This window comes from Cariama cristata, unplaced genomic scaffold, assembly GCF_000690535.1.
Source record: "Cariama cristata isolate BGI_N322 unplaced genomic scaffold, ASM69053v1 scaffold37564, whole genome shotgun sequence".
NCBI lineage: Eukaryota > Metazoa > Chordata > Aves > Cariamiformes > Cariamidae > Cariama > Cariama cristata.
The window spans coordinates 505-13,863 of record NW_009615439.1 but is presented as its reverse complement, the minus strand read 5'-3'; the positions used below and the strand labels follow the sequence as shown (position 1 = coordinate 13,863).

The 13,359-nt window shown below is 46.2% G+C and overlaps 1 protein-coding gene across 1 annotated transcript; it reads right to left on the bottom strand.

Annotated features, from left to right (window-relative positions):
* Nucleotides 1–8,973: 8,973 nt before the first annotated feature.
* Nucleotides 8,974–12,831, bottom strand: LOC104161378 (chromosome unknown open reading frame, human C3orf18; the record flags this gene model as incomplete). The annotated part of the gene is made up of 3 exons (XM_009699792.1): nucleotides 8,974–9,054; nucleotides 11,008–11,137; nucleotides 12,806–12,831. Coding segments are annotated over 3 exons (237 nt in total), but the record flags the coding sequence as incomplete, so codon positions are not given.
* Between the last annotated feature and the right edge of the window lie 528 nt (nucleotides 12,832–13,359).

Sequence of the window (13,359 nt, the reverse complement as noted above, 5' to 3'; positions counted from 1 at the left end):
GCATCGGCAGCATGGAGAATGATGACACTGGCAAGTTTCTATATAGGGCTGCAAAGTTAACTAAGCTTCTCTGAGATAAGATGCTAGATAACTGTTATCGCTGTCGTAGGAACTTGGAGATGCAGCACCCAGAGCCCCAGCCTCCCTACAGCCCTGGGAAAATGCAAATCCAAGTCCAGCCTATACCATTCAGGGTAATTTCTGAAGTAGGTGCCAGGAAATCTTGTGTACAGCTGAGTCCTACCTTCAGTGAGCGTCGTAGGAAGCTATTCATTAAATATTTTCCCTTGAGTGGGAGGGGGAAGGGGCCAGCAACCCAGGAGAGGCAGATGTTGCCTTGTTTTGCCATGTGGTCAGCACAGCTGCTCCCTCATCCCACTGCCGTTAGCGCTGTTGAGCATGGCTTGTGAAGCAAGCTAACTGACGCTGGGCAGCCAAACCCAACCTCAGGTTCTTAGAAAGTCCCTGGAAATGCCACACGATAAAACGCCAGAGCAGTTAACCTCAGTTGCTCGATTCAGTTTCCTCTTGGGCTCCTGCTCCCGTATCACTTCCCGCCACTGAGTTGTGTGATGACATCAGCAGAGCCGCAGGCTCACAGATGATGAGCTCACCTCCGGCCCAGTCGCTGCCTTTTTGTAGTACTCTTAAGCATCACCCAAAACCACAGCCAATGTGGGTACTTTATTCTTCCTTTCAGTTTGAGTGGGACCGAGGGTAGTGACATGAGGAATATGTTTCCGTCCTGTCGCAATGAGGTAGAACCAGATGTGACAGGATAAGCGGATGCTGCGGTCAGTGGGAGACAGCAGGGCAGCGCATGATACTGCAGCACAAACTGCTCTGTGTCTGCACACTTAGCGCCAGGGATGGAAAGGGGAGTTTGACTGTTGGGGAAGGTGTGCACTTCTGTAAGAAAAAAAACAGCCAGTTGAGAATCAGTGGGGATAAGCACGTACGGTATGAAACCTGGCAATCCTCTGGAAAATCGCATAGCAGTTGTTATTTGCTCAGGAGCTTGAGATGGAGTGGTAATCCTGTCTTAGAAACTTCTGACTAAAAAGAGGAAGAGGAGACTTACTGTTATGACTTACTGGAAACTATAGATCCTGTGGCTTGTTTGCAAGCGAGATGCAGTTGTAGGAGCTTTCAGACGGGTAGTTTCTGGATGAACCCATTCTATGGGTCTGGGTTTAATTTAGATACTATACACCTGCAAGCTTTTGTGCTACTCCTGCAGGAGGCTACTGCTCTGAGATTTGTTAGCAGGAGACTGCAGTCGCCTAATAATCTTTTGCTATAGGCACACCCAGAGATTCTGGTCCTTGCGGGGTTTGCTTTTTCCTTTCAGGTGAGGATTCTTGAGCTGCTGTGCTAGAGGGAGGGCATGGGAGGATACCTGGGCTTGCTCAGCCTGCGGGCTGTATGCTGTACAGCTCTTGAGCGGGAAAGGGATCTGCCCTGCACTTCTTGTCTGCAACATTAAGGAAGAATTGCTGAAACAAACAATGACGGACTCCCTGCTTTTCAGTCAGTCTGGCATGGGGAGAATCAAAACATAGGAAAAGCCAAACTAGAAATACACAAGACTTGCAAGCCTGCCATGGGGCAGAGAGCTGCTTTAAAGCTAGCTGATGTTTTTCCATGGCCTTTGGTTTTCCCAAGGTACTGGTAATGGGTGACTCTAGGTTATCCAGGAGCAGGCAGGGGTTTGTTAATCCTTCAGGCTTTATTGTGTTGCTTGCTGCAGATGCTGCCAATCAAAACTCAATTGTTAAAGTTTTCTCTATGATGTCTGGGCTAAGAAGAATTTTGTCTTCTCTTCCATGAGTACGACTACTGAATGCTTGATGAAGCTGATTTCATAGCCTCCTAAGCCACAAAAGCAGCCTTGGTTTGTTTCAGTAACCTTGCTTGGCTAGTGGACTATAGGTGTGAGAGGGACAGTTTTATGGCAGAATTTCCAAGACCTGGTCCAAAGCCTTGGGATCTTGCTCCTTTTTGTCTGTCTTTCCTTCCCTATGTTCTTCTCAGTACACTGAGAGATGGAGCAGCTGCAAACTCCTTTGTCTCACTTTGTTCCTTCTGCTTTCCCAATGGTCACCTCAGCTTTCCTGAAACCAAGGGCTTAGCCGCAGATGAGAGCAAGCCTGTGTAGCCACAAACATTCCCTGCTCTTGAGACAATTTTGAGACCTTCCCTGCATCTACTTTCCTGATCTTTATGACATTGGGTAAGGCACTTCTGGTACTTTGTGTCTCAGGAGGATCCAGAGTGGCAGTTGGAAATACATTTAACTGCTCACAGCAGAGGTTGATCATGTGTGTTTGCACAACAGAAGGCAGAAAATCTCACACAGACTCTTAACTTCTAGGCTCTCAATAGCCTCATGCGAGGCCTGCTGCCAGGGAAGCCATTTGTGTCAGGCTTTAGCCTGGAGCTGGTACAAGAGCAATGGGAATGTTGTTGTGAAGACCTTTGGTTGGTTGGGAATGGGTCCTTGCCACCTTTTAACCTTGCACTGACTCTGTAATGAGGCATTTGGGCAGCTAGGCTCCTGGACCCAGAGCTCTAATCCTCTCTCTCCCATGGTCTTTCCCTTTAGGCATCATTGGAAAAGACAGTTCCAGGCCTGGCAAAACTACTGGTCTTAGGAGATCTCTGAGTAACATCCCTGCCACAGCTCAGTAGCGTGCCACCTGTTCATATCTTCCTGAAGCCAGAGGACTGGAAAGCAAACAGGATTTTTAATGTCATCTTTCAAATTCTTCCTTTGTGATAATTTTGGCCAAGCTTTCTTTCCTGTTGTCTGCTGACTCACCTCAAACATCCAAACAGGGACTGAGGGGAAGAAATGGCAAATGCCTTGTTGGAGAGATGCCTTTCACAGTTTGTAGTATATCTTTTGTGAGGATATTAATCTTCCTTAAAAATACTTGGATAACATGGTGCCTTGCCCTGTCACGGACAGCAATAGTTCAACAGAAAGATAGCGTTGATTCAATAGTGCAGATACAGTAAACCTATTTACACAGCTAATTGCTGAACTTATATATCATACCACCTCTGGTAGATTGATGGAACAGTCCCAAGAGTTAAGTTTTGCTCAGTTGGCCATAGGGATTGCATCTGAAAGACAGTCTTTGAGTCCTTTCTTTACTGTATCAGAAAGAAAAACCTTCATGGTGTTTCCAGCTCACCTAATGGTGTTGCTCCAGTGGTCAGTAACTTGGATGCTTTAGAGGAAAGTTTGCACCCTGATGTCTTGGGGATTAATTCTGAAATTTTTATCCTAGCATTATCAGCTCAGGGCCATCTCCTATAACTAGCTTTTAGCCTGGTAGCACTCCCCCTGAATTTGATAGCAACTCTTGAGTGCACAATGTTTACAAGCTTAGTCACAGCCACTGGATTTCATCACTTCAAAGGAGTGTCTGTAAAGAACCAGTTACACAAAGGTTGCTTCCTTGCAGAGCCTCAGGATTCAATTTAAATTAGTTGTATCATCAGTCCATAATGTGCGTATGTGGGGTCCTCTAGTGTTGCAGCTATGCAAATGAAAGCTTGCTGATACAGTTTAGTTTTGGGAGACAGCAGTAGCCAGTTGGTCTGAGATTGTTGCTGGCTGCTCTCAGTCTCACACTGTATGGAGATTTGTGCTTTCAGTGTCAGAGCTGACCTTGCTAAATTCTGAGGAATTGAGGGTATTTCCAATATCCCATTGCAAACAGTGAAATCCCAGTGGTATTTTCCATCTCGTGGATGCTCTGCCTGCCTATTAAAGGGACAAAGTGGGTATTTCAATTATTTTTGACAAGATGTAAAATTGGCTAGCTTTACAGTGTTAAATATTTAAACAGAACATAATTGGCTTTAAATTTATGGCAGGGCATAGCAGAAACCCATGAAATGGCAGTATATATTGAGCTCATTTATTATCCTTTCATCAGAGGTCTGTTCCCTTAGCAGGTATTTATTTAACATCAGAAAATTTACGCAGAATTAAGAAGAAGGGCTGACCTTAAGAGAGGTAAAAGGAAAGAAAACTTTTTTTTTCTTCTAGGTTATTTTGTCCAGTCTGCCCAGTTTAGTAGTGATCAGAGTCCCAATCCTGTTAATTCTGTGTGTTGACTGGTTCGCCCTAACAGTAGTTTCTTGCGTATGGAGTTTGGCAGTCTCAGCAGAAAACCACATCACAGATAACTTTTGTGCCTCCCTCTACCACATAGCAAAGAAATCAAGGATTAAATGGATTAGATCCCAGTGACTGACCTACATCTTACACTGTAGGATGAAGTGTGCTGCCAGGTATGGGAAGAGTTTGATCCTCTTCTCCTGCTGTGTGGATAAATCCAGGTGGGACATCATGCACACAAATCTGAAACTGTGGATGGTTACATGAGAAGATCCAACTGGTGTTCCTCTGAATTCGAGTTAGGGAGCTGCTCTTCTTCAGTGGAGACACAAGTTCAGCTGCAGTTCATGTCTGCATTGAAAGGCCACTCCAGTGGCAAACCAAGATATTTTACCAACTTCTTTACCTGATTTTCAGGTGAATTGACAGATTTAGTACTCTGCTTGCAAGGCTGTACTGGCTATTTAATTAACCCCTATTACCTGAGAGTAATAGCTGTTACAGTGTGAGACTGAAACTTCAGCTTCTCCTAAATGGATTAGGGATTGCAGCTGTAAGATACTCAAGCTTTTCTTATGACATCAGTCAGACCTTTCTCAGCTGGTGGCATGGAGTAGGGATGGAAACTGCCTCAGCTAGATAGTAAATCCATTTGCTTTAGGTCTGCAGTATTCCTCTGGGACATGTACATGAAGTACTTCTCTTAAAAAACAAAACCAAACAAAAAACAACACCCGCCCCTGCCTCCCAAACCTGGTCTTTGCTACCTCTTAATACTCTATTAGGAAGCCACAGTAGAAAATGTCTCCATAAAAAATGTAAGTGCTCAAGGAGAATAAGCAGAATTCCACACTATTAGGAGCTACTGTATGTCTAGTTGAAATCCCAATCGATAGGTTCCGCTTCCATGTTTATGTAGAGACTTGGAATGAAAGTCAATGCCTATTAAAGGTGGCCAGAATTCCAGCCATCTTCAGAGAGCTAGGATCTCACGCTAAATTACTTGGATTTTCTTTTTTGAAATGATAAATGTTTTGTATTTCCCATATAGTTAGTTACCCTTTCTGTGTAGCCAAATCCTACTTCTAAGCAAATGCATTTCAAGTGTTTTTAAGCTCAGTTTTGGTCTGACAGTCAAAAATAAGAGGTCATTTCAGTCAGATAAAAATATGGGATACGAAGGAGGTTTGTTACCTAGCAAAGTTTGGAAGATTCTCATAAATGGTTTTGGTGAAGGCATAAAGAGTGTTGGCAACTTGCAAATTAGCCTTGGAGTTTGTTTTTAATAAAGGTATAAAATGTAGCACCTCAGGCTTCTGCTTTGCCTCCTCCATGTGCAATAACCTCAGCACACACGCCTATCACCAGCCAAGGTAAGTTTCTCTTTATCTGAATTGGAGTTTTGGGGATTATGAAACAAGATTTGGTCATTCAGGAGCACCCACAGATGCATGTGAAAACAAGGAATAATGAGCATGAGGAATCACACATGGAGGAAAACAGACAGGCCCTTAAACCCGAATGTTGGTACCTAATTCCATCCTCTTGTACATCTTCTAGTACCTCATAACTGGCTTCATCTGAACACAAGCCAATTCTGTTTCAAGTATACATCCAGAAGTCTTCACAGCCGAGCCTATCTATGCCCCACATTGTTCTGTGTGCCATACAACTGCTGAGATTTTCATACAATTAATTCTGTTTCCGTGGATAGCCTCACCACCACCCCAGTGTGGGCAGGCTATTGTGGACAGAGCTGCAGGTGAGCTGATGAACCCCTAGTTTGTCCAAGAATTCAGCGGTTAAAGGACAGTATGTCAAACAGACATGTTGGAATTTGTCTTTCTCTGCTCTGGATGCCCAGGACCTGCTAGGCTGGGAGCTCCTGCCTTCCCAACTTCTCCACCAAGCACTAAGCCTTCCTGAAGAGGTCTGAGTTTCCATGCTGTGGAGCGCTAAACCTTGACTCCCGCAGAGCTTGTCCTTCCAAGTTTTTCACGCTTACTTCAGTCTTTGAAAGAGTAGCAGAACTCACTGCATACAAGTTACCAACAGGTACTGAGGATACGTTCCAGCAGTTCTCTGTGGAAAAATGCAAATGATGGGGGGGAAAGACAATCACACTAGATTTCATGTAAATAGTTTAATTATATTTCAATGCTTAAAACACAGAAACACTTGAATTAAATTACATCATAATGCTTCTGCTAAATTGCACGTATACTTCCAAGAACTGTGAGAGGAGGTGCTATTGAACCAAAAGAATACTCCAGTACAAGCCCAGCAAATACCCGTAATATTCTTTTAGTCTTACTATCTGTACTTCTTTAATCTAAGGGCAGTCATCACAGGACAAAGCCTACCATTATAGGAAGAATGGTTAAAGAGAATTCCTCTGGAGGTGTATTTGCTATAGAAGATATATCTCAGCATTAACATGGAACAAGATGCACGTTTTTGCACCTGAGCTGGCAGATGCGCTGCTTGGCAGCTGCCTGCGCAGCACATGGAGTTGGGTAAAAAGCACAAAACAGGCTGTTGGTCTGAGGGAACAGCTCAGCTTACACTTGCCTTTTATCAAGTTCAAAACAACAAATGAAGTTCCAATCCTAAGAGTTCTAAGGGGAACGTTGTGATTTAGGACAGCCATCCACCCCTGCTGCCACTTTGCATCCCTGTCCTGCTGCAGAGCGTGGGAGTGTGACAGGCAGCGACGTGCCAGCTGCTGAAGGGAGAAATCTGCTGACTCTCTGCCTGCCTGCCCTCAGTGAGCACTTGGAAGAGATGGTAAGTGTGCATATGCATGTCGGGTGATGTATTTACTTCTCAGCTGGCCACGTAGGCATAACCTCTGGGAAGAGACCCACAGATAGTGTCCAAATTCTAAGGACCTAAGCCAGATTACATTATTTGTACCCACGCACCTTCCTTCTAACAGTATCCCTGGAATGCAAACACAGCAGCAACCAGCAGCCTCAGAGTGCCTCCTGCCAGATCTCCTGGGTATGGAGGATGGGCTGTTTTCCACAGGTTATGACACTCCTAGCCCTAATACACTTCCAGAACTCCCTGGTTTTAAAAAAGAAAGAGACATACTGAAAAATTAAAGCAACTCAGCCCTGCAAAACTGCCATGAGGGAAGCTGTGTCAGTGAAGAAAGGAAGGCTGGTAAGGAACTGTGCACTGCAGGGGTCAGTGGCACATGCCCTGGAAAGAGTCTGCATTTAATGAATACAGGGGAAAAAACAATCACAGTGGGGAAGAAAAAAATAAGATTTGGGAGAACAAAAACTAACTGGCAGGTCCAAACTTGCAAAAAAGCACACAATACCTGAATTGCCACTCAGTGAAACATCTCCTTGCATAAAGCCTACCTTTAGATCTGTGTTCAAATTTTGGCTTGCCCTGATTCCCTTTTGACTGGTGTGGTGGATGGAATATGATCTGACTGACAAATGTATGTACTGCAAAAAAATCAGGAGGTGATCAGTGCATGGCTGGGCACTGATGCTTGCATGCAGGCTCTGTTGCTGGCCCCCTGGCTGCTGTGCTGGCCTGCAGCACTCAGGGCTGGTGGCCAACAAAAGGCTCTGCAGAGGCTAGCCCCCATGCTGCACTGCAGCACGCCAAGGTGGCCAGAGACCCCTTCTCACTCTCTCCCTCCTGCAGCCCTGAAGGATTACAGGGTTACAGGGAAGCTCCTGGCTTACCTGTCTAGTCCCACCTTCTGCATTAGCAGGTAACGTAAGCAGAGGCTAACACAAAGCTCCGTGTTTCTTTTTTTTAGGAAGATGAGAAGGCTCTGACTGCAGGTCCTGGCAGGTAAGGAAGTACAAACCAGCTGATCAGTCACCTCTGGGGGCAGACATGGGGCTGTTGTAATGTTGAGCCAATACACGTTTTTCCTTATTTAAAAGAAAATATTTCAAGGCTTTACCTTTTTTTCTGGATAACGCTCTGCACTATAGAAACTTCCCTGAGCCAAAGCAGGAGGGGGATACATGGTATCGGACCTGCAGTTCTACTTGACTCCTCTTTGTGGCCCAAGCACCGTTATTCCTAGCTCAGTGGCAGGGACTCACATAGCCAGACATTGACATCCCCTGCCTCTGGCTATGTGAATTCTCCTCTGTCTATACAGCAGCCCTAATTTGGGGTATTTAGCCACTCCCTCAGTTAAGATGTACTCAGCCAAATGTTCACCATTTCACTTTTTAAAGCTAGTGAATTTCCCATGCTTCAACATCACCCTGGGTGCACATTTATCAGCAGCCCACATGCCACAAGGGGGATAAGCCCATAGTATGTGTTTTCCCTGGCATGCTCCAGATTACTACTCAGCTAGGGGAGTCAGCTCTCCTTGCTCAAAGGGCCTTTACCACCAGTCCCCCCTCCAGGATCTGCCAAAGCTGTGGTCACTGTACAGAGAGGCTCATTCATCGCTTTCCTTAGGGTCTGGTGGCACAAAGCCAATGGGGCAGCTCTCTGAAACATGCACCTCTCCTCCTTCCCTGACCCAGAGACAAGTTAATCTACAACAAAGCAGGCCCTGTTCCTAAGCACGTAGCTTGGTAGATGGTATCAGTCAGCACCAGCCCAGACACTGGAACTCAGGACCTTTTAGTGGTAACAGACGCACCAAAAACTCACCACTACCATCACAGAGGGTTTGCTTCCCAAAGTGACGACAGTTCCCAGTGCTTGTGCCTATTTGTAACACAAACCAACAGGGTGACCAGCTGGGCTCAGTGGATCAGCCATGCTTGCGGGAAGTCACTGGTTTGTTGGCTTCATCCTCCCCAGTCTCACCACGCTCCCAGAGCAGGGGCAGGTACTGTTCATGCATTGATGGCACTGGCAACGTCTGTGAACACAAGACGGCTGGGTCTCTGCAGGGCTCCTTGACTTGTCAGCAGAATCTGCATTGAAGCAGTGAAAGATGAGACCCAGCAAATCTGCCTTTGCTCAAGTGCACGTGTTTGGGTACAGACTGCACAGTATTGTAACTAGATTTCGCCCCTTACTACGGGGAGGCTGGCTGACTACCAGGGCATTAACAAGGCTGTGACAGAAAAATACAACAGGCCAGAGAGCAAGTCAGCACATCCATGCCAGTTTAAAATCCCCACATCATTGGATTACTGGATCTCACTATTTATATATCCAACGCAGCATGAAAAGACTTGAAACATCAAGAAGGCCTGGAAACATGCTATAGACTGAACTTTGGTGGTTGTTTTAGACTCTCCTCCTCTTATTATGTTAAGCCTTTAAAATTGCATACTTTCCAAGCAGAGGTATCTGTGCATTAGCAAGCTCTGGAGGGATCTGAGGTATCCTGCTGGCCAGTACCTGTATAGGAAGGATCTGCTTTTACTGTGCTAAGTTTAACTCTGGCCTTGTCATTCCTCCCCTTTACTACCCGAAGCGAAGTCCTCTATGAGCACTAATAGGGGGATCTGATGTTTTCCCAGTAGGTGTTACTCAGAGGACAAGACCCTTTGCTTTTATACAACATATTTCTTGCTTTCCCAAACCAGTGTATGGAATATGATGACTATCTTTCATACTCTAACATACGCATGTCTCCTTTGTGCTCTTTAGCAGGTTGGGAAGCACGTCTCAAGGCAAGTATTTTATAATTACAGTTGTATTTATTATCTCCTCTTTCTCTTTCTGCCCACACCAAGCTTGCTACAGATTATCTGAAGGTGTAAAGTGTGTGGAAACGGAGAATTGCTCCTGCTCCTGGAACTGGAAAAGCAAGGGAAGACACGGGCAACACAGAGCAGCTGGAGAGGGATTCAAGGAAGGAGACATGTCTACTCTAAGGCGAGGCTGCATTTCTGTCTAAGAGACGTACCTGTTTGAACCATCCCTGCCGGCTCTGTCTTTCAGAAAGGCTTTTACTGCGGTGGTGGTGACAAAGGAAACAGAAAACACTGTGAAGCTGGCTGCAAATGATGGTGAGAAGCCCTTCTTCCCTATTTTTCCTACTTCTTGGTACACTGGGGAAGGAGATAGGTCTTTGACAAGAGGCTCTCTGTCTGGACCATTAACCAAAAACAACTGGCCAAGCTATCCAGCTCTTTCCTAACTCACAAATGCAGTAAGTCAGTGGTCTCTGAGCACCTTATAATTTCTCAGCATGCTACATGCCTTTGAACACTCAGAAGTGCTCAAAGCAAAGTCATCTTCTCCTCTCCCCAAATTCAAACAGAGACCTCTCCTCCCTTTTCCCTTTCTGAGCCATGCCTGCTCTGTGCCCAGGTAGGTAGGCCTGGAGGTGCTGACAAGACCAGATGTGCCATGCGACAACAATGTGCAGGCTTTCTGCCTGCGTTCTTCTGGGCTTGCAGCACAGTTAACTTATGATTACAGGCTTTCCCTCAGCAAGGCCTTGATCCACAATTACATCCTTTGACAAAGCAGGGGATGCCATAAAACTAGGTGGAAATTATTTGCTTTTCGGGGCCAGGGTAAAGGAGCCTCAGTGCTTTGTGGGTATTGAAGCCCTGTCTCCCAGAAAATGGCATTCATCCTACTGCTCCCTTGTGGTGCCCTGGGTGGTAAACTGTAGTAAACTCGCCCTTAATTACTGCAGTTGCCCTATTCCCTTTCCTAATTGAGTAGAGCCAGCACTTTGCCTCACCAGGCTCTTCATCCTAGTTGCTGGCCTCTTCAGTCCATCCTAAGCACTCCATAATGCTCAATCTCCCTATCTCCAGGGCTGGGAGGGATGAGGGAAGTCCTCCTGAGGTCTTACATGGTTTCCTTACCCTACAACTCTACAAAAACTCTTTGACTCTATAAAAAACGCAGTGCAAGTTCCAGTGGTTGTAGTAACAGAGTCGCTGGGCCCTGCTGCCTACCTTGCTCTGTGATGCCTGGGAAGATGCTGCATCTCGCCCATGTTCCAGCAGCTCCTGCTCCAGTTCATCCTGTTCCTCAGTGGGATCAAAGTTGTACATGGGCATGAGCTGGTGCCGTAGCTTCTCCAACCTGCCCGTGGGAGGGAAAAGGGAAAGGTTTGGTTGAGAACTACAGCTGCTCAGGCTGCCTTCCCCACCCCACTGCTGTGGCTTTCTGCAGACTGTTTCTCCTGCTGCACAGGGATTCTGCTCTTGTTGCTCTGACTGGATAAGGGTCATATCCTGTCCTGCAGGGATGAGGATAAGAACCTACTACACACAGCTGGCAGGAGTGGAAGATACCCAGAGTGCAGTTATAGGGATTAATTGCCATCACTAATCTATGTTGGCAGGCACTATGCACAGAGGAATCAGACAGGGATTTAAGTTCCTGCAGACCTTAAAAGATCAAGCTTTATGCGGTTGGACAAAAGAGATGGTGGAACATACTGGCTAGGCATTTTGCAACTTCTCCCCCTGTCCCTCTGCCCACAAAAGCCAGCCCTGCCATGTCACACTGTGTCTGCCAGAAGAAGTCCACTTTGAGTTCCAGCGGCCTAAGAGTAGTACTTTAACTCTGGAGTTGAAATACATAAAAATAAATAGAAAATAATAAACAATAAATAGAAAATAGGAAACAGATAGATTCTCATAGGAGGCTGATGCCTGTGGACAGACTGTTCTTATTCCTATATCATTGCTTCAAGTGACAGAGCTGTAGTACCCCAAGGGGTCTCCTTAAATACTGGGCAGCTCAGAGATGGAGGATGAGGATGGGTGGGTGGGCATGCTCCTGTGAAAACAGAGCCCTGCCTTAGGCTGTAGCTGAGTTTTGGGGGGATGGGGGAGGGAAACACACAAGCAATTACTGGCAGTGTCACCACAAATATCTATTTTGGCAAGTGTTAGGATGACACATTCCTTCCATGCTTCCGTATGGGTTTACCAACACAACCATTATCTCCAGCAGCACTATGTTCACAGGCCAAGCATTAGCTGCTCCTGTGGCAGTACCCAGATCTGGGCTTCAGGGCCTGGCTTGGAAATTTACAGTGGGCAGCAGCACTTCTTGAAAGTCCATGGCCAGGCCAGGCCTGCCACAAAGAGTCAGGCAGGGAGGAGGTACCACATCTTATGGGTCATCACTAGTGTCTCTGCTGTCAGAGATGGAAGAATCAAGACGTGCGTCTCCCTGCATGCTGCTCTCCTCTCTGTTTTCAGCCAGGAGCTTAACAAGGAAATTAAAACGCTAAGCCTTGGGCTAGAATGCTGCATCTCTGCACTACGCTGCTGCCAGTTGCTGTGATGGCAGCTAAAGAGGCCTTCAGCCTTGCAAGGCCAGTGTCATCGGCCCGTGCTGTTGGAAAACACAGGGATCTGGGAATGGCTGAATTGTGCGATCCACACCTCTGATGACAGAGTTCCCAGCTTCTTTATACACTCATAACCCTTTCCTTGGTTTTAGTGCATCTCATAGATGAAGCATGAAGAGTTTGCAGGATCCCTAACCTCCTCCTGCTCAACCATGTTTTCCTTTCCAAAGCTGCGAAGGAGTCTTTGAAGCTCTGCTGTTAGAAGGTGGGCCAAGACAGGAGTGCAGTGTCGCTACCCCTGCCTCATTCACAGGCAGCTGATTCCCTGTAGGCTTGTTCTCAGACAGCCATCCCTTATGCTCTTCCCCATCTCCCTGTCTCCTTCTTTGCTCTCTCTGGATTTTGAAGCACTGAGTTCCCTTCAGCCAACAACAGATGTTACTTACCTCTTCCTCTTCCTGATATACAGAACCTGAAGGAGAAAGAAAACCATCATCAGAATAGTCCCAGTAGGATGGGGAACAGCTAAGAAGGGACATTTTGGGCACAGGGCACACAGAAAGGAGGTGTAGAAAATCTGGTGTCACTGTGCAGCAAAGCAGGGGGAAAGGAGAAATGACAACCGAAAATGAAATTTCATATGCATCAGTGTAAGCTTGGTAGCACATCATGTCTGACCCTAAGTGCTCGAGTGGCCTGTTATTAGGTGTGTTAGTAGTAGTAAGAGTGTTAGGTGTATTATTATTAGGCGTAGCTCAGCACACTTCTGTTGACTGCAGAACACATGTTGTAATTTAAGAGTGGACGAAGAACCTTCCCTTCACAGTTTTCATCGGTAGATTTCCTACAGTGTAGAAGTGCTGTTACCCCCTCCCCAGTATAAAGGGAAGAAGTAAAGAGGGCATGCTCAGTGACTTGCCTCGTGTCAGCCAGTAAGAGTGGCTACTCTGCGAAGAAAGTGAGGCTTTTGGCCTCCAGAGCCTTGTTCTGAGAACTACGA